The sequence below is a fragment of the Nelusetta ayraudi genome, unplaced genomic scaffold (genome assembly GCF_046127955.1).
Source record: "Nelusetta ayraudi isolate G7.1 ecotype Tasmania unplaced genomic scaffold, CSIRO-AGI_Nayr_v1 ptg000019l, whole genome shotgun sequence".
Classification (NCBI taxonomy): Eukaryota; Metazoa; Chordata; class Actinopteri; order Tetraodontiformes; family Monacanthidae; genus Nelusetta; species Nelusetta ayraudi.
In genome coordinates this window covers 6,811,306-6,829,809 of record NW_027466069.1, presented here as the reverse complement: position 1 = coordinate 6,829,809, position 18,504 = coordinate 6,811,306, and the positions used below count along the sequence as shown (strand labels likewise).

General features: G+C 52.2%; 1 protein-coding gene across 1 annotated transcript; it reads right to left on the bottom strand.

The window, feature by feature from the left end:
* Window positions 1–482: 482 nt before the first annotated feature.
* pard6b (par-6 partitioning defective 6 homolog beta (C. elegans)) lies at window positions 483–17,144 on the bottom strand. Its single transcript, XM_076026678.1, has 3 exons — window positions 16,758–17,144; window positions 14,424–14,646; window positions 483–1,734 (listed from the first exon to the last, which is right to left on the bottom strand). Exons 1-3 carry the CDS (start codon window positions 16,818–16,820, stop codon window positions 791–793), a joined length of 1,230 nt encoding a protein of 409 aa, XP_075882793.1. The 5' UTR covers window positions 16,821–17,144; the 3' UTR covers window positions 483–790.
* Window positions 17,145–18,504: the final 1,360 nt, after the last annotated feature.

Sequence of the window (18,504 nt, the reverse complement as noted above, 5' to 3'; positions counted from 1 at the left end):
CTCGGGTCATAAAACACTCGGCCTGGCCTACTAACAACAAGAATGGAAAAAACAAACAGTTGCTCCCATGATTCATTCATCATCATCATCATCATCATCATCATCATCACCATCCAGTATCTGTACAGCAGGTGAACTTGGTCACGCGGTCGTGGCACCTGGTGGTCAGTGGTCAGTCCTGGGACAGTGTCGGGACTGCATAGGGTGGTCACCTGTGGCGTTGGTGGGGGAGGGGGAAGGGGCAAGGGGGTCTTAGTGGTCGTGTCGCAGCATAAAAAAATATATAATTTAAAAAAAAGAAAAGAAAAAAAAAGCAGCTGCAGATTGTCGCAAGTGTGGAAAGCTAAAAATCCAGCGCAGGGCAGGAACCTTCGTCTCACACGCCGGGAACCAGGAAGAGGGAGTTCCGGGTGCTCGTGCCTGCCCTCTAGTGGAAGGAGAGCGGAACAATTGTATTTTTTGTGGTTATTTAAAAAAAAAAAAATCTTTTATTTCTAAAGAAGGATAGGAAAAAAACACGCTTCCTTTCTTTCCACTTCCTGCCAGGGAGGCTCACCGCTATGGCACACATGCGTGTTTCATTCGCATGTCAAAAGGGCGATTATTATGGGATGGAGCTGTTTGACGTGTGTCATTGTGCTTCTCGGGTTGTTTTTTTGTTTTTTTTGCCTTTCTTTTTCTTCCCCTCCCTCTCTCGGTGACGCTGAGAGGGCAGTATGTGGGATCGGGTCCCCGAGCGACCCCGCCCCCCACACCGCCCCCCGGTGGCCCCCGTCCAGCGGCGCGGCGGCTACAGCGTGATCACGGTGCCGTCCTCCTCCAGGCTCCGCCTCTCGGCGGCCTTGTCCGGCGACGGCGTGGCGGAGGCGGGCAGGCCGCTGCTCAGCGAGCCGCCGCTGCCGCTGGCAGGCAGGGCACCGTTGGCGGGGGAGGGGCCCCGGCGGAGGTCGAGGTGCGGCTCGTAGCGCGGCAGCGACGGCGCCCGGCGGATGGGCTCGGCCTCGCCGCCCGCCTCGATCACCAGGTCCTCGTCGTCCTCGTCGCTCTCCAGCTCGGCGCCCAGCGGGAAGTTCTGGATGATGTGCGAGGGCGTCGCCGAGGAGGCGGCGGAGGAGGAGGGGAGGGGGAGGGGGGCGGCGCGGCCTCCCCCTCCCCCTCCACCGCCGCTGCCGTAGCCGTAGTAGCTGGCGCCGCTGTCCGACGAGCGTCCCGAGCTGCCGGACGCCGTCCCGCCTCCTCCGCCTCCGCGGACCACATTGTTCCTCTGGTTGGCCGGCTTGACGGTGATGATGAGGTTGTGGCTGTTGGCGATCATCATGTCCGTCACCTGGTCCAGCGACTTGCCCGCCACCTCGATGCCGTTGACCTCCAGCACCTCGTCGTTGACGGCCAGCAGGCCCGTGCTCTCGGCCAGGCCGCCCGGCACCATGCGGGAGATGAAGATGCCCGGCACCTTCTCCAGGCCCTGCGCCGTCACCCGCACGCTGGAGCCGTCGCGGATGTAGAAGCCCAGCGGCTTCTCCTGGCCGTGCTTGTAGAGGCGCACGCGGCGGTGCGTCTCGGGCAGGATGTCCACGTCGATGATGGACGAGACGGGCCGGAAGTCCCGCGGCAGGCTGATGATGACTGGCGGCTTCTTGCGGTTGGCGTCGGGCCGCAGCAGCACCGCCGACAGCACCGTGTTCTTCCTCCTGGTCAGCGAGTCGGTGCCGAACGCCGCGTAGTCGGCCTCCTCTGCGACGAGGCAGGGAGAGAGAGAGAGAGGGGGGGGGGAGAAGTAGCAGAGGGAGAAAAATGAGGACGCGGGTTAATGAAAAGCTGCAGTGGGTTAACGCACCGACACGTTATGATGACACTCTGTTGCATCAGAGGCAGGTTTAGTTTTGTGTGGCGGCTCTCAGCCCGCAGCCTCTCTCTCAACTCAACTCATTAGCCGCGTTTCCATCACAGTTTTTCGCAAAGTGCAAATGCGATTTGCAGGTTTTTCCATTGTACGGCGTGAAGCGCATTAGTTATATTAGTGTTATTAATTCTCGGAAAATTTCGTAGAATTATGTTCGCTTTGTTTGTTTGTTTGGCGTCACAAACGTTTTTTTTTTTTATTTTTCTCTTTGATTCCTTGCAAAAAATCATTTGCCATTCTGTGACCGATCGACTGCTGCGTTCCCACAGTTCGACTTCAGAGCGGCGGCGGCGGCTGGAGCAGCGTCCCCGGCCGCGGACACCACTTCAAGAGGCGGCGTGATGAACCTTCCTCCAGGTCTCAGACTTTAACCCCCCCCCCCCCTCACGTGTCTGATAGCAGCGGGAGAACCAGGGCGGACCTGGAACTTTGGCCCCACCGCAATGGTTAACCAGCAGCAAAAGAGAAACCGTAAAGGCAGCTAAACATTAACGCACGTGAAACTGTTGTTGTTTCACTTTTTTTTTTTCCCTGCGACACAACGGCGTTATTTTTTGACAGCCGCTGGTGTTATTTTTAAGCCTTTTCATCGTCGAGGCCTCTCTTGTCTTCCACCTCGGCGGCAGGCTGCAGACTGCTTTCAAGATGAAGAGCGGGCTATAAATAAAACTCTGCCCCCCCCTCCTCCTCACAGCCTCCTCCTCCTCCTCCTCCTCCTCTTCCTTCACTGGGCGGACGTCTAATCTTGGAAAGCGTCCCCTCGGCCGGCCGATGAGGGCCGAGGCTCTCAGGTTCAGGTGCGCCCGCCTCCCTCTCGCTGCCCTCGCCATCCTAGGAGCCAAAAACAAAGGCTCGTCTGTCCCGGGGAAGAGGGGAAGTCTCGCCTTTCACTTCCCATGAGGCGCAGGGGGCTATGGGGGGGTCGCTGCTTCCACACACACACACACACACACACACACACACACACACACACACACACACACACACACACACACACACACACACACGTTTCTGCCGTCTTCTTTTTGAAGGCGACGACTTCCTGAAAGCCTCTTGCCTCACAGGAAGTGCTGCAGAGACAGAGTGGCTTCTTGCAACAAAAAAAAAAGGGCCAAGCAAAGAGCCCATCCAAAACACACGCACACAGAGACAGGCACACACACACACACGTGTACATACACACCATCTGCCAGAAGACCGCATCCACGGAGAAGCGAGGAGCTCGTCGTCGGGTCTCGGCTAATTAGCGGCAGAAACGCAGAGATTCACCAAACAGGAGATTAAAACCCCGCACAGCTGATTAGTGCGCGGCGGTAATGAACTCATTCTAATTGGCTGCAGAAGGGCCTAAAGGCAGCACCCGACACACACACACACACACACACACACACACACACACACACACACACACACACACACACACACACACACACACACACACACACACACACACTCTCTCTCACAAACCAACTTTTCTTTATTTCTTCGCCCTTTTTATTTGCACAGGAGGATCAAAGGCAGAGGCGCCGGTTTCTAAACTAGACGAAGCGAAAGCGTGAACGTTTTCACAGAAACTCGGCCGCGGCGGCGCCAGTTGGCACCCTGAGGTCACGGCGGCTACCAGAGCGAAGATGTGTCTAGCTGGACCTCTGGGCTTCTGGATGTTTTCTGGCCTCTGGGTCGGTCCGGTGGCTCAGACACGGGCGGCGCTGGGCAGGGCCGGCAGGTATGCAGCTGGTTTAGCGCTGGCTAATGATTCACAGTGGAAAAATTCGAGCTATGTGGGTGGGAGATGGAGAAATCTGAGAGGAGGCCACCGAACCCACTGGCTGGTTCCTAGCAGCTGCTTTCGCCGCCCGAGTCGACAGACTCTGAGTTTTTGTTGATGGTTTGGCGTTAGCTTGTTAGCCGCCACTTCCACCGCTCACACCTCTGTCATGTGGCGCCTGCAGCAGCGCCGCCGCCGACCCCTCGGCACGGCCGGGTAGTTACAGCCACGAGTCACTCCGGGCAGACCCAGACGGTATTACACAGTCTGCGAAAAACAGCTGTTTTGCGTCTTCCGTGGCTCGGAGGAGCTGCCGGGTCTGAGACAATAAGCCCAGATTATGTCACAGCACAGTCACGTCCTCCTGGTTCACTCTGCCCAGGGTGGAGCAGCAGAGGAGGAGGAGGAGGAGGAGGAGGAGGAGGGTCAGGCCGCACCGGACCGGAGGAGATATCATTCCAGGGTGGGTCAATAAAAACTGGACCTCTGCCGCGGGCTCTTCTTTTTTATTTATTTATTTATTTTTTTAAGTATGAAAATGGATGATAAAAAAAAAAAAAAAACCTGGAACATTTCAGAAGTTGGAAAGTGCACAAAGTCCTGGAAGAAAATCGACAACAGCATCAAGAAGAAAGACGCACGAGGCCAGGCGTGGGCAAACTACGGCACGGGGACCATATGAGGCCCGTTAAGATTTTTAATCCGGCCCGCTGAACTTCAAGAAATTATATTAAAAGTGAGTTAAGTAAGAAAATAACTGTATTTCATCCGTTTTTTTTAGTGTTTCAAGAGTGATTTCAATAAAGAGCTAAATTTTCTAGTATAGGATGGGTCACCAAAACACTCACTCCGGTGCCCCTGTCAAATTTCAGAACCCATTGTGGCTCCACCAGTCCAAAAGTTTGCCCACCCTTGATCCAGACTTATCCACACATCCACAGCCCCTGCTCCTGACACTAACGCAGCTGTGTGTGTGCGTGTGTGTGTGTATGTGTGTGTGTGTGTCGCGGCCGTCCCTCAGGCACAGTTCACAAGCCCCAGCTAGGAGAAGCTAATCCCCCGGCCGTGCGCTCGGCCTCGGCTCGGTGCAGATGAAGCAGCGCGGCTATTCAGTCCCCCCTTCTGAGCGGAGGGAGCGAGGAGCAAAGAGGGCCGAGCGGCGGAGGAGAGAGAGAGAGAGAGAAAGAGACAAAGAGAGAGAGTGAGAGAAAGAGAAAAAAAACGCTACACAGACGACGCACAACTTCATATCGAGGACACACACACACACACACACACACACACACACACACACACACACACACACAGAGTGAAGGGCTAATGCATCTCCATCCTCAGGACAGGAAGCCAGTGGGGCGGCGCCGAGCATTAGCTGAAACGCAGCTCTTGGCGGGCCGAGGGAGAGGCAGCGCAGTCGGATCGGACTGAGTGACACCATGGCGGGAAACTGCAATCACTGCCACTGAGATGTAGCCGGGGTATAAAAAAAAATAATCCGACTGTCCTTCAGCGGCATTTAAATGAAGACCAGGAATAATAATGAATGGATAAATATTAATTAGCGCGCCTCAAAGCAAGAAGGTCGTGGGTTCGATTCCAGCCGGCGGGTATTAAGAATCAATGGATGGATGGATAACAATTAGCAGGGGCGCAGGGGAAATGTTTAGTTGACGTTCATACTCGAATGTGTCGATCTGAGGGGATAAATTAATAAACACGTGAATAAATTAAAGCAACACGCGCCCGGGGTGAGCCGACACTGCTGCTGCGACCTGTACACCGTCTGCCCGCACTGCAGTAGATGAGGTGTCTGGAGAAAGTAAGTCCCTCCAGCTACAGTCCATCACAGATCTGGATCAGAGATTTCAAAATAAAGGCACCAGCATCAGCGTGCGCACACACACACACACACACACACACACACACACACACACACACACACACACACACACACACACACACACAACCCGCCAAAACAACAACCTCAGAGATCACACTGAGTTCATCGTGTGTGACTTTAAGAGGAAATTAAAAAATAAAAGCGATATTTCTAAAATTTCAACAGAGTGCAACTGCGATCTGCTTTTGCGATAAACCTCGATGTCGATACGTCTGAAAAACCACCTCATGAGAGCGTCGAAACCTTTTACCCATGTGTGAGAGGTTTTTTCGAAGTTTCGGTGTTTCCATGACCAGTTTTTTTTTTTATCGCGATATTTAGGATTTGCGCAATTCTAGGGGTGACGGAAACGCAGCTACTGATGACAGCGCGATAACGGTACGAAGAAGAACTCCAACCCTCACAGTCCTACATCTCAGATCAAATCTTGCCATTTCACTCGTTTCCAACAGCTGAGGCACAGGAGGTGACGGAGGCCCTCCGAGGCCCCGCCCACCCCTTCACCGCCGCGCGGGTGTACATGTCACGCTTTTGTTCCCGGCGCCGGCGACACCTGACCCGCAGCGCCGGCGGCAGCAACCTGCTACTTCCTGGTAGCTACTGGGCGGCGGCCGAGGCTGTGCCATCAGGGAAACGCTACACTGTGGTCACATGACCCGAGGCCAACAACAAGAAGGAGGGGGAGGAGGAGGAGGAGGAGGAGGAGGGCTTTGAAAAAAAAAAAAAAGAAAAAGAAAAAGATTTTTAACCCAGCAGTCGTCAGTTAGTTCACTCGAGGTTGAGTCTAAACATAGACCCGGCCATCACCTTTGTGCCGAGGTGAAAGAAATTACAAAAAAAAGCCTCTTAGCTGCACAGTGAGCGGCGTTCACGACACAACTCAGCATTTCTCAAGGATGTGAAAAAGGATTAGAGGGGGAGCAAAAAAAAATAAAACACACAGCCACAAGCTGCTCAAGGTTTCTGGAAACAGTCAGATTTTGTTGATGACAAGCCGGGATTTCCAGCACGCAGCTGGTGCCGCGGCGTTCCTGACACCGGACTGCGCGCACACACACACACACACACACACACACACACACACACACACATACCCTGCCTGGGTGGAGGAAGAGAGAGGGAGAGAGAGAGAGAGAGAGAGAGAGAGAGAGAGAGAGAGAGAGAGAGAGAGAGAGAGAGAGTAGGGATGAGATAAAACAGGGCTGGTGGTGAAGCAACAAAGAAGAGAAAAGAATTGGAAACAGGCAGAATGCAAAGCAGATCGGAAAAGAGAGAGAGAGAGAGAGAGAGAGATAAGAAAAAGTTTGCAAACTCCCGCAGGCAGGCTCACTATTCCTGGCGTGGCCGGCATACCTCGCCGCCACAGGCCCCGATAGCTGCTTCCTTCAGGCTGCCGATAAGCAGGTCAGAGGACCTGGTGGAGGGGGGTAGGGTACAAGAGGAGGGTAAGGGGGTATTCAACCCCCTTCCCCCCCCCCCCCCGAGAAAAAAAGAAAAAAAAAAAAACATGGAAAAGGTGCACGTGCAGGCAGAGCTTCAGCAGTTTGGGTCCTGCACCAGCTGATTGATCGATGGGCCTGATTTATTTTGGATTTTGACTGAACTCACTTCTGAAAACATAAAGTAGAATTTTTTATTGATTTATTTTTTTTTTTAAAAGAGTGCAAAAGTGTTGCAGGTTCGTGTTTGATCAAGAAGACGCTAACTTCCGCCGCTCACTGCTCCACTTGTGTTTATTTGCTCGAATAATTAGAAAGGTTAAGAAAAGGACGGAGAGATTCAGAGCGCTCACAGACTGCAGAACAAGTTGACTTAAGAAATCCCAGACAATGCACACTTTCATTTCTTTTTTTCTTTTTGTATCTCATATTTGTGAACTCCCCCCCCCCCCCCCCCCCCCCCCATGAAATGTTGACTGACTGCATTTCAACAGTCAATTCTGATTTGTATTTGATCGAATCGCTGACGTGAGCGGTTCCAGTAAGGTCTTGGTGCTGACAGCTCTGCTACCTCCTCCTCCTCCTCCTCCTCCTCCTCCTCCTCCCTCCTCCGCCTCCACTGTCGGTCCCTCCCGGCCTCACAAACGCCGTCACACTCTCGGGAACTCTCAGGAACCTTCGGGCCAAAACTCTTGGACTTCGTTCTCGTTGTCTGCCGTTATTACGGCTGCCACTGAGGAGCCGACTGCTGCGACGCGCCGAACGAGTCGGAGCCTGCAGCGGCTCCTCGGCGGGCGGGCGGGCCGGCCAGCGCTGATCCAGGATGTGGCTTATCGCATCTCACATCAAGATCTCCAGAAAGAATCTGGTCCAATTAAGAGTTGAGGGAAAACTAATAATGAATCTGCTATAAAACTGTCAAGCACAACTCATAGGTTATTAATGGGTTTTTGCTGCTTTGAAGTCATGAGTCATATATATAACACACACACACACACACACACACACACACACACACACACACACACACACACACACACACACACACACACACACACACACACACACACACCTAAAAAAAACAGGCCTTATTGTTGGAATGCAGAAGGATTCCTCCTACAGGACAACACCTGTTTATGATGGGCTCAAAGTTTAACTGAGTCACACATTCACCTGACACCAGTCGCACCCGGGTTCGACCACGCCCCTGACACGTGCCGCTGGTTCCTGTTCCCGGCACGCCAGCTGGAATCATCATCGATTCACTGATTTTATTTTTTTTTCGCGTCAGTGCGAATAAAGGAAAAAGGGAAAAGCGGTCGACTGGGGTTGGATGGGCGACCTGTCAGTCACAGTGGAGGAGGACCAATCAGATCTTCCCGCTGCCAGTTTGGCTCCGGCCGTTTGGCTCCGGCCTTATCGGAGGGCGTCCGAGGCGACAAGATCATGGGCACGCCGAAGCTGTCACATCGCTTCCAAGTGCACATCATCATCATCATCATCATCGTCATCGTCATCATCGTCATCATCATCACGGAAGCCTGAGCGTCCTTCTTTCTGTCTGATCTCAGCATCCATCCATCCATCCATCCATCCATCCATCTATCTGTCCATCCCTCACTGCTCCTCCTCTCGTCCATCACCCATCCACTGCCTTCCACTCGGCCGGCCGAGGCTCCGCCCCCTGCTGGACTCCTCCTCCTGTTGCTGCTTCCAGCTTCTCCTTCACTTCTTTCCTCCTCCTCCACCCCTCACCCCACCTCACCCCTCCCCTCCCTCCTGGCCTCTAAGCTGTGAGTCCAAGAGGTCCGGTCCGGTCCGGCGGTCCCGCTGTCCCGTCTAATCTGGCCAGCAGACGTGATCAGAGGCCCGGCCACATTCCACCCAGAATGCCCTCCTCTCTCTCTCTTTCTTTCTCTCTCGCTCGGCCCTCCCCAGCTCGGGCCTCTCTCTCTCTCTCTCTCTGCATTCCTCCTGCGCTAATACCATTCCCTCTATCCTCCTCTCTCTCTCTCTCTCCCGTTGCATTCCTGTCACACTTACACTACTCCCGGTGCCCTCCCCTCTCCTCTCCTCTCTCCCTCACTCCCCTCCTCCCCCTCCATCTCTAATTACAAGCCCTGCCTAAACAAAGCCCTCTACATCACTCCCCCAATCTAACTCTCTTCACTCCCTCTCACTTTCATCCCTCCGTCGCTCCGATCGGGGCCCTAAGATGTTTCCCTCCTCCACACATTCCTCCTTCTTCCTCCTCCTCCTCCTCCTCCTCCTCCTCCTCCTCCTCCTCCTCCTCCTCCTCCTCCGTCGCAGGCCGACTCTCTCCCTGCTATTCAGCATCCCGGCTAATAATCGGCCGCAATAAAAATAATGCGCGGTGGGCCGGAGGGCAGGCCTGATATTTTCCCAGACGGTTCTCCCAAACCGCTCCTTCCTGTGTTCGACTTGAGGGGGAAAATGGAATCCGCTGCACCTGCCAGCTCTCTCTCTCTCCGTCCCTCCCTCCCTACCTCCCTCCTTCTCTTTAATCTTTTCATCTCGAGCTTGCAGCCGAAATCTCGCCTTCCACACACAAAACACAGACAAGTAGTGGCATCGCGGCTCATTCAGACATTTTCTGCTCCGTCTGTTCCGCTCCGTCCTTGTTCCTCGCCGCCGCTACGCTCGTCCCGTCGTGTCGCGTTTCCCCGGTTGGCGGTGGCAGTGGCGCAGCGCTCTCTGCACGCTAGGTACAGAGAACGCAGAGTGCAGGGACCCAGGAGAGGTCACAGTAGCTGTGTTTCCATTACCTGTAGACTTGCGCAAAACCTAAATATCGCAATAAAAAACTGGTAATGAAAACAGCTAAACTTCGGAAAAACCTCTCAAATATCGCTAAAAAGTTTTGACGCTCTCGTGAGGTGGTTTTTAGGTATATCGATAGATGGGTTTATCGCAAAAGTGCCATGGAAACACTGGCGTACGGGGTCACGTGACCGGTTCACTTCCGAGAATTTAATGGAAAAACCAGTAAATCGCAATTGCACTTATTCAAAATTTTAGTAATAACGCTTTTTTTCCCCATTTCCATTGAGCAGCGCAGCGTCCTCTTTCAAAACGCCAGAGAAGTTGTAAAGATCCGCAGAACTTCACATCTGGTTTTGTGATCAGCACCACGTCAATGATCTCAGAACCCAGAATTGGCCGCTGCACCAGGTTCATCGATGGACAAGCGATGGCCGTCCGTGCAGTGACGTCGGAGTCGGCACAGTGAAGGGAAGGGAAGGGACAAGAAGGCTCTGGACGGTTCTGAGCGTGCTCCGACACCTCCAGTCGGCTCAATTCGGCCCATACCGACACCGGCTGTGACCCCCCCCTGGCTGTGATCACCTGGTGGTGACCCGTGGTGCTGTTATCCCTGCTAAAGCTTGTTTGTGGGCGGATAAACTTTGGCCCCGATGTACTTTCGCACTGTGCGTTTTCTTTCTTTCTTTTTTTTTTTGCCGTTCTCATGCCGCGGTGACTCACACACTGGTAACTAATTACCGAGCCAGAGCCGGCCGGGATAAGCAAATACGGGCATTCCTGTCCCTCTCCGGTACCTCGGTCTCCCTCGGCCGCTCAGAGCTGAAATCAGAGGAGAGCAAAACAAACTCACCCCCTGAAAGAGGCGACGGTGTGAAGGGAGAGAAACCGTAACAGTCGAGCCGACGACAGGCCGTCAAGTCTGAGTTGTGTTGTTTTAAGTCGAGCGCAAAGAAAGGTTCCGGATGACGGACACGGCAAACATGACGTCGTTCAAACCGAGAACAGCTGAAGAGACATTATTCAAAATGTCTTTCACGGGTCGGAGACCAAATGATCGTTTCATCTTGAGGACGAACAAAGAATTTGCCCCGGAGGTTTTGGTGAATAAAACTATGTCTCTGCACCTTGCGCAGGTTAGGCTGTACAACTGCACTCAGTAAAATCCCCTTCTCACACACTTACGTTTTATAAAGGTGCAATAAAACATGTATATGTCAATATTATGTTCATAATTTGTAAAATAATCCAACTGTCCATAAATATCTTGTTTGTTCCCTGTTGCCTACAAATATTTTTATTTGATTTCTTTATTTCTTTTTAGTCTATATAATCTCCATTCTTTTCTATTGTATTGTTGCTGTAAGTATGCAAAGTTCCCCAATGTGGGATTTTTTTCTTCTTCTTCTTAAGAACTCTCTTCCTTCCTATCCTGTCAGCAGACAGCCTATAAGAGTGAACGTTGGCCCCTTGTGATGTCACAAAGTGCACATTCACCCACCCTCGTCGGTGGCTCCGTGGTCTCACACTGTCCTCGCCTTTTTGTGCCCTTTCTAAACACGCAAAAAAAAACTGACCCAGCTGGAGGCTGCAAACAAAGGGCTAAATACGGCCGATCTCTTCCACAGCGGCACTGGAGACACGGAACGAAGAAAACAAGTTCCCCAGATGAGAACCCGTCGGCTGATTTGATCCGTCGCAGTTTTATGCGTTTGGCACAGAAACATTTGGAGCTCGGCTCCTCCTCCTCCTCCTCCGACCGGCTCGACCGTCGACCCGATGCGACCGCTCCCTCGACGGCAGTGGGTGAAGCTTTTTACAAGAGGCGCCTGCAGCACTCTGCTGGACCATCACCCCAGTTACTCGGCGCGGTAATGGATCGCATCATCAATCACGGGAGAGAGTCGAGGAGCTTCCGGCAGGACGCGGACGACCGCGTAGCTCGCTAGAGCTTCGCAAAGAATTGAAGTCAAGCGGCCGAGACTCCACGATGAATGAAGGCAAATTTAAAAGAAGCAACCAGCCCCCAACGCCTGCCTTGCCCCCCTCCTCCCTTGCAGGAGCTTGCCAAGCTCTGAAGAGACTCGCCGCTAATCTACCTGTGAACAGCTCCCCCCCCCCGCCCCCCCCTCCGGCGGCGGCGCCATGGCAACCAGTCAACAGTGGTCACCTCTCCGGCGGCTCGGCGGTCATCCACACACGGATCACAGATGGCAGGGTGCGGCGGGGGAGGGGCAGAGGGGCAGAGGGGCCAGTCTGTGGTTCGGGTTTGTGGTCGAGCCATTTTAAAAATGCCTGGACTCCACACACACACACACACACACACACACACACACACACACACACACACACACACACACACACACACACACACCACACACACACACACACACACACACACAAGGCCATTCTCCCAGCAGGGGAAACAATGTGGTGACAGTGACGGCCGGCCGGCGAGGCAGTGGCAACACAACAATGTTGTCATTATGCAACACACACACAGACAGACAGACAGAGGCCGGCGTCCGTCAAACCATCTGGCCCACGATGAATGGATGAAAGGCCGCCACCCAACTCACCTCACGGCAGAACACACACGCCTCTCGCACTCAGCGGGTATCCAAAAACACAACCTCTCCATTTCCGAGAGTTGTTTAGCCCTCTGTTTGCAGCAGCCTCCAGCTCACGTTGACGGGACCTGTCAGAGCTTCGGCGTCTTTTTGGGTTGAGTCATATAAACAAGGCGGCACCGATGGATGGATAGGGTCGTGCCCTTTGTGACATCACCAGCTGCCGATTTCCAGGAGAGTCAGCAGAAAGGGTGAAGGACGGGGACGTTTTTCCTCATCTCACCGACAGGAACCAGACACACTGATGTTACTGGTTAAGACACTTTTTTTTTGTAATCCATCGATTCGCAACAATCGGTGCGTTTACATGCAAGAGCCTAATCGGACTAAGCAATAATTCGGTCTTGATTGAATGTCTTTTGTTTCTACCAGCCGTCCAGTCAAAGTGACAAATCTCCCTTTGCAGAGGGTTTTGCAGCCAGAACACAATGAATACTCCAGGTAGCTCTCAAACGCCTCCCCCCGCCCCACACACACACACAGACACACACAGACACACACATATATATATATACGACTACTCTTCCATCATCAAACAAATAAAACAATGCTCGGGTAATTCCAGTTCTCCTCATGCTGGCGGCAGAACGGAAAGATTTGATATTTGCATCATCAACAACCACGACAGCAACGGGGAGACAACTTTCATACGCCGTCCGATCATCACTGGAGTCTGCTGGTGGGCGATAAATTATCTATAAGCTGCCAAACTGCAGCATCTGCAAACTGCAAGAGCCGAGTCGGACCGGAGCTTAGCACTGAGGTGGGGGTGTGGTGGGGGGATCCAGGAAGAGGAGGAGGAGGCGGAGGAGGCGGAGGACTCGAGGCCCTGCAGGGAGTTGTGGCTGCATTAGTGAATGCGTGCGTGTGTTTGTCTGCCGGCCTTGTGTTGCTCTTCCTAAAAAAGCGGGCTGCGTGCGACGCGAGGCACTCGTGCGTGCAATGCGTGCGTGCAATGCGTGCGTCCCTCTTGTGTTTACCGGCGACAGCCCAGCGTGCGGTCGGCGTGTAAATGAAACGCGGCGCGGCGCTGCACGGTGACCCTGCTAATCTCCTCCTGACAAAGTGGCTAAGCTCCTATAGGGTCATATGGCACAGCAAGACAGCTTAAACACAACAGAGCCCCGCCCTCGGCCGACCCTGGGCCTGGGCCTGGTCCAGGCTAGGCCGGACCCCCCGCGGGGGGTCTTCCCTCCATTTAACTTGGCCGGCCGGGGGGAAGCCCCTCCCAAAGAATCAGCGGCGAAGCAAACAATCAGCTATTAGCGGCAACATGAGGAACTGGCAGGCCGGCCAGTTCCCGTCTGCCCTTTATCCACTTCTGTGTTTGCCTCCAGCTTTTGTTTCACGCTGCCCTTTCGGAGACAGAACGAGGGGGGGGACTTCTCCGTCGCTTTGGATGAAAAATTTTTTTTTTAAAAAAATCATATTTTAGCGCCGTCTAAAACAAACTTTTTGACCGGTGGGGCCACAATGGGTTCTAATATTTGACAGAGTGCGCTGGAGCAGGAGCAGATGCATGGAGTATTTTAGTGGTCCACCTCATAGGAGAGGTAAAATATATTATGGGATATGTAGAAAACGTGCTTTAATGGCAATTGAAAATGAGAAAAAGCAAAGTTTCAACAAAATAAGTGTCTTTGAAGCCGCACAGCATTTAGCTCTTGATTGAAATGACTCTTAAAACGCTGAAAGAATTGATGAAACACAGCCATATATATTACTCACTTATTATTAATATAATTTCTTCTAGTTTGGCCGGCCGGATTAAAAAGCTTAACGGGCCACATATGGTCCCCGGGGCCGTAGTTTGCCAATGCCTGGTCTAGACGGGGGAGAAAAAAAAAAATAGCACTCGAGGGCTTTACAGCTCAGCAACCCTATCCTACCCTGTCCCAACACTTCCACGTCGACCTGTCCAAACCTAACAAACAGGCTCTTCAGGGAAAAACATACACGTGCAATAGAACAAACACACGACCTGGCTGGGGGGGCGCCTTACCTTTCCTCTGCAGGAAGAGCCTGAGCAGCGGGCTGGCGGTGGAGATGGCCTTGTGGTAGTTGTCATCGTTGTTGATGGGCAGCAGGTCGCCGTGCACGTCGGCGTAGCCCACCAGCAGCTCCACGTTGGGGATGCGGTGGACGTGCTGCAGGAGCCCGTAGAACTCATCGAAGCGGCCCGGCTTGGACCGATCCAACGAGAACCGGCGAAACTCGGCGCCAAACTGAGACACACACACACACACACACACACACACACACACACACACACACACACACACACACACACGAGGACAAGAGCGCGTGAGCCGACAAGGCGGGAGTGAGGGTGAGAGTCCGAGAAGACGTAGCACAACGCGTTTGCTCTGCTGCATTTAGGGAGCAGCGAGCGATCCGGTGCAGGCCGTCGACCGCACGGACCAGCTAGCAGACCACATGCTGTGAATTATTGATGGCGACTTTTGTCATGTCTCTAATAGGACAGAGCAGAATTGATGTACTTTATTGATCCCAAATTGGGAAACTACGCTGTTGCAGCAAAGAATACAAAGAATAAACTATACATTCATTACAGTAATTACGAGACACATTTCAAGTGAATTGATATACAAACAAACAAACAAACAAACAAACAAGAGCAGATGCGCAGAAGACAAGTCAATTGCGCAGAGGACGGATAAGCAAGGTTTTATAAATCATCAGTGCAACACGTCTCTGTGTTTTTCACCTCAGACAGCACACAAGACTTTAAAACACTCTTCTTTGCCGCAATGCAGGTCACGTTTGCCCGTTTGCCCGTTTTACGCGCGGGATCCCCGGCTTATGACTAACGACGGCTGAAGCCTGGGCTGGATGGTAAGACTGCAGATGTCGAAAGAAAAGCATCTGGGACAAGTTTAGTCAGGACGGAGTGGCGCGTTCCCATCGGCCGTGTTGATGAGCGGCACAAGGTGTTGTGGTTACGGTTGCCCGGCACTGATAAAAAGTGATGATCTCTGCCAAGCCGGCCACTAATCATCTCATTCATTAATACAAAGCAGAGGGGCATTCGATTGGGGTTCCGGGAGTCAACAGGGCGTCAGAGGGACACACTTGAAAACAACTCAGAAATAAATCTCACAACTTCAGTGAGTCGGAGGGAAAGGGAGGAGCCACTACACACCTGCATTGAAACGTAGTAAAATTGTATTTCCACCTATTGTGTTCAACTGTCATGTCCACATTCACGGTCCCATATTGCACTCGTTCCGACACTTTTTTTTAACATTTATTTTTCATCATGACTCATACGGGACAGCCCGATATGATTAAACGACCCAAAAACAAAACATCCAACTTAGCCCTCTGTTCACAGCCTCCACTGACGCTTTGTTAAAGGTTCAAGGTCCAAGGTAGCTTTATTGACAATCCTACAAATTATGAGACACACGCAGTACATTGTTGGACACTTTGGAAGGTCACTGTGACGAGGCGGTTTCACAGGGCGGAGCCGACACCTGACGTAGGCAATGGTCACACAAACGTAGCGAATGTAGTATGTGCCCTGCGTGACATCACACAGGGCAGGGTGCCAGTTCTCAGTGTGTTTTAGCCAGCACTTTCATCTCACAAAGATGGATTCTGGTCCTAGATACAACTTTGACCTGTATACAAAAGCGTCAGAAGGAACTCAGTGGACTTTTGTTACGCTTTCTTTTTTGTTTGTCAGTGTCTGCACCTAAACCAACTCGTTTTAGGCCGGAGAAACAGCTACAAAGATCTAATTTCCAGCGCGTATGTGTGTATGTAAATAATCACCTGAATGGCGAGTAACCTTCAGGCGGAAGGAGCCGAGGCCTGTCACAGACCGTATTACACCTGCCTCACGGGCCGCTACTTGACGCGTCGTACTGTCTCACTTTGTGAGGGTCCAGCCGAGCGTCGTATTTGTGACGCAGGGTGGTCGTGTCGAACCGCAACTTCCGGTCGGGGGGGGGGGGACTCGGGAGTTAAACGACCGAAGACGCGGAGCGGCGGAGGAGGACGCCGTGACAAGTGACAGCGGCTGACGTTGTACCTCCACCTTCCAAAAGAAACAAAACTTACCGGCTAGCTGTCAAACTTAGCGGCACGACCGAGACGCCGGGGGAGGGCAGGATTCAAGTTCTCACTCAGTGCGACGAGCTTCGCCAAAAGGTAACGAACACAAACCAGTGTGTGTAAAAACTAGTCCCTCGGCTTTAGCCCCGTGAAAGCGCCTTAAAACTTGGGACGTGAAGCCACTTAGCAAAGCTACAGAAATTAGCCTCGGTGGCAGGCGGAGAGATGCGGGGAGGGTGGGGGTCTCGCTACGTACCTTGCTCTTCACCTCCACGGCACTCAGAGATCGGTTGCTCGGCACTCGGTGGTTCTTGTTCATGTTTGGCTAGCAGCGCCAGGAGCACCAGCACACCGCCACACACTGCTGCTGCCGCCGCCGCCGCTGCTGCTCGGTGTCCCCGGGAAGAAGAAGAAGAAGAAAGAAGAAGAAAAAACACACTGATGTCCGATGACCGTCCCGCGGCTTTACGACGGTCCAACCTGGAGCGCTGTCTTGATGGTTCCCCTTCCAAAGAGACGAAGGCTGCCGCCCTGCGTGGCTCAGCCTGTCAACTTGTCTCCTCTCATAGTCGCAGCGGCTAGTTTAGTCGTAACGTTACCGAGCGATACACCTCTGCCCGTTACACACACTCACTCTCTCTCTCTCTCTCTCTCTCTCTCTCCCTCCCTCCCTCCCGTGCCCGGAGAGCTCGCGACGCGCCACTTCAAAATAAAAGCCTCAGCCACAGACTAGTGGTGGTGGTGGTGATGGTGGTAGTGGTGACCCTGTTTTTCTATAAAGTGGCATGAACCGTTGATGGGGTTGAAGAATGCTGCAGAGTTTCAGTTCTTGCAAGCAGACTTGACTCACTGCGCCATGTTGACGCATCTGTCCGCAACTCTTTATGAAGGATGTCTAACTCATCACACAGAGCGTCAGGGATCACACAAATCATTGGTTGATTTGCTCACCAAGTCGTGCTTTATTGCTTGTCAACTCAGTGATCCCATGTTTGGAGCCTACGATTATTGACATTATGTGAGGAAGTAGGTAACGTTAGTTTCTAGTTTTAGCCAGTAACAGTGCTGACAACAATGTAAGTGTCCCATTTTGCTACCCGCTTTTTCCTGAACTCCAGATCTCAGGAGTCTGCTGGAGCCTCTCACAACTGTCGTAGGGCAAAGGCAGGGTGACACCCTGGACAAGTTGGCAATTCATCTTAGGACCAGATAGAGACAAACAAAGACAAACAACAAATTTAGAGTTCCCACCGTGTCGATGCAACCATTACGTTATCCCAGATTCCAAAATCCCACTTCTTTAAATTCCAGCTTCCTCCTAAAGTACACAACTAGTTGTTGTGAATGTAGAGAATGCAGAAGGAGTTGTGATCCCTTGATGGGAACAGCCAAGAGGAAGAGTCTGATTCCCACCATTCGTTACCTATGCGCGTGTGCAGTGGCCTTGTTTCATTGTGACAGTTGCAACAAACTCTGCTTGTGTTACTGTTACACTTTAACTTCCTCAAAGTTCTGTACTGATCTACCGTGCAGCACCACACGTGACATGAATACTTGGAGATAGTCGGTCGCCCAGTGACCCACGCCACGGTGCTGGGAACCGAGGCGGCTACTCAGCCAGTTCGTTAGTTTATTACTTTGAAAATATCACTGGTACTTCAAACTAATCAAGGCTTCACCAAAGGCAATAGGACAGGTAGTCTGTTTGTGATAGTACAGTGACATCTGCTGGTAGAAAGCTGCCAGTGCGTGTGAGCGATGACAGGACCGGACTGAAATGAACTCTAAACGTAACATCGAGGGGTGGGGACTCGGGGGAGGGTTGGAAATGTAAGATTTCAGCACACGTCAAAAACATTTAGATTACAAAACATAAATAAGCAACAAAAAAATATTATTTTTGTAGATACAGCAAATTTCCTGATTGTTAGAGATTTTGAGTTCTGAAAATCTGAGGTCTGATTTTTTTTTTTTTTTTTTTTTTTTTAGCATGCATCAATTTC

Excerpts from the sequence above, each read along its gene's own strand:
- pard6b (XM_076026678.1), bottom strand. The coding sequence starts at position 16,820 with ATGAACAAGAACCACCGAGTGCCGAGCAACCGATCTCTGAGTGCCGTG. Across the intron at positions 14,647-16,757 it reads CCGTGGAGGTGAAGAGCAAG|TTTGGCGCCGAGTTTCGCCG; the intron begins GTACGTAGCGAG and ends TGTGTGTCTCAG. Across the intron at positions 1,735-14,423 it reads GCTCTTCCTGCAGAGGAAAG|AGGAGGCCGACTACGCGGCG; the intron begins GTAAGGCGCCCC and ends GCCTCGTCGCAG.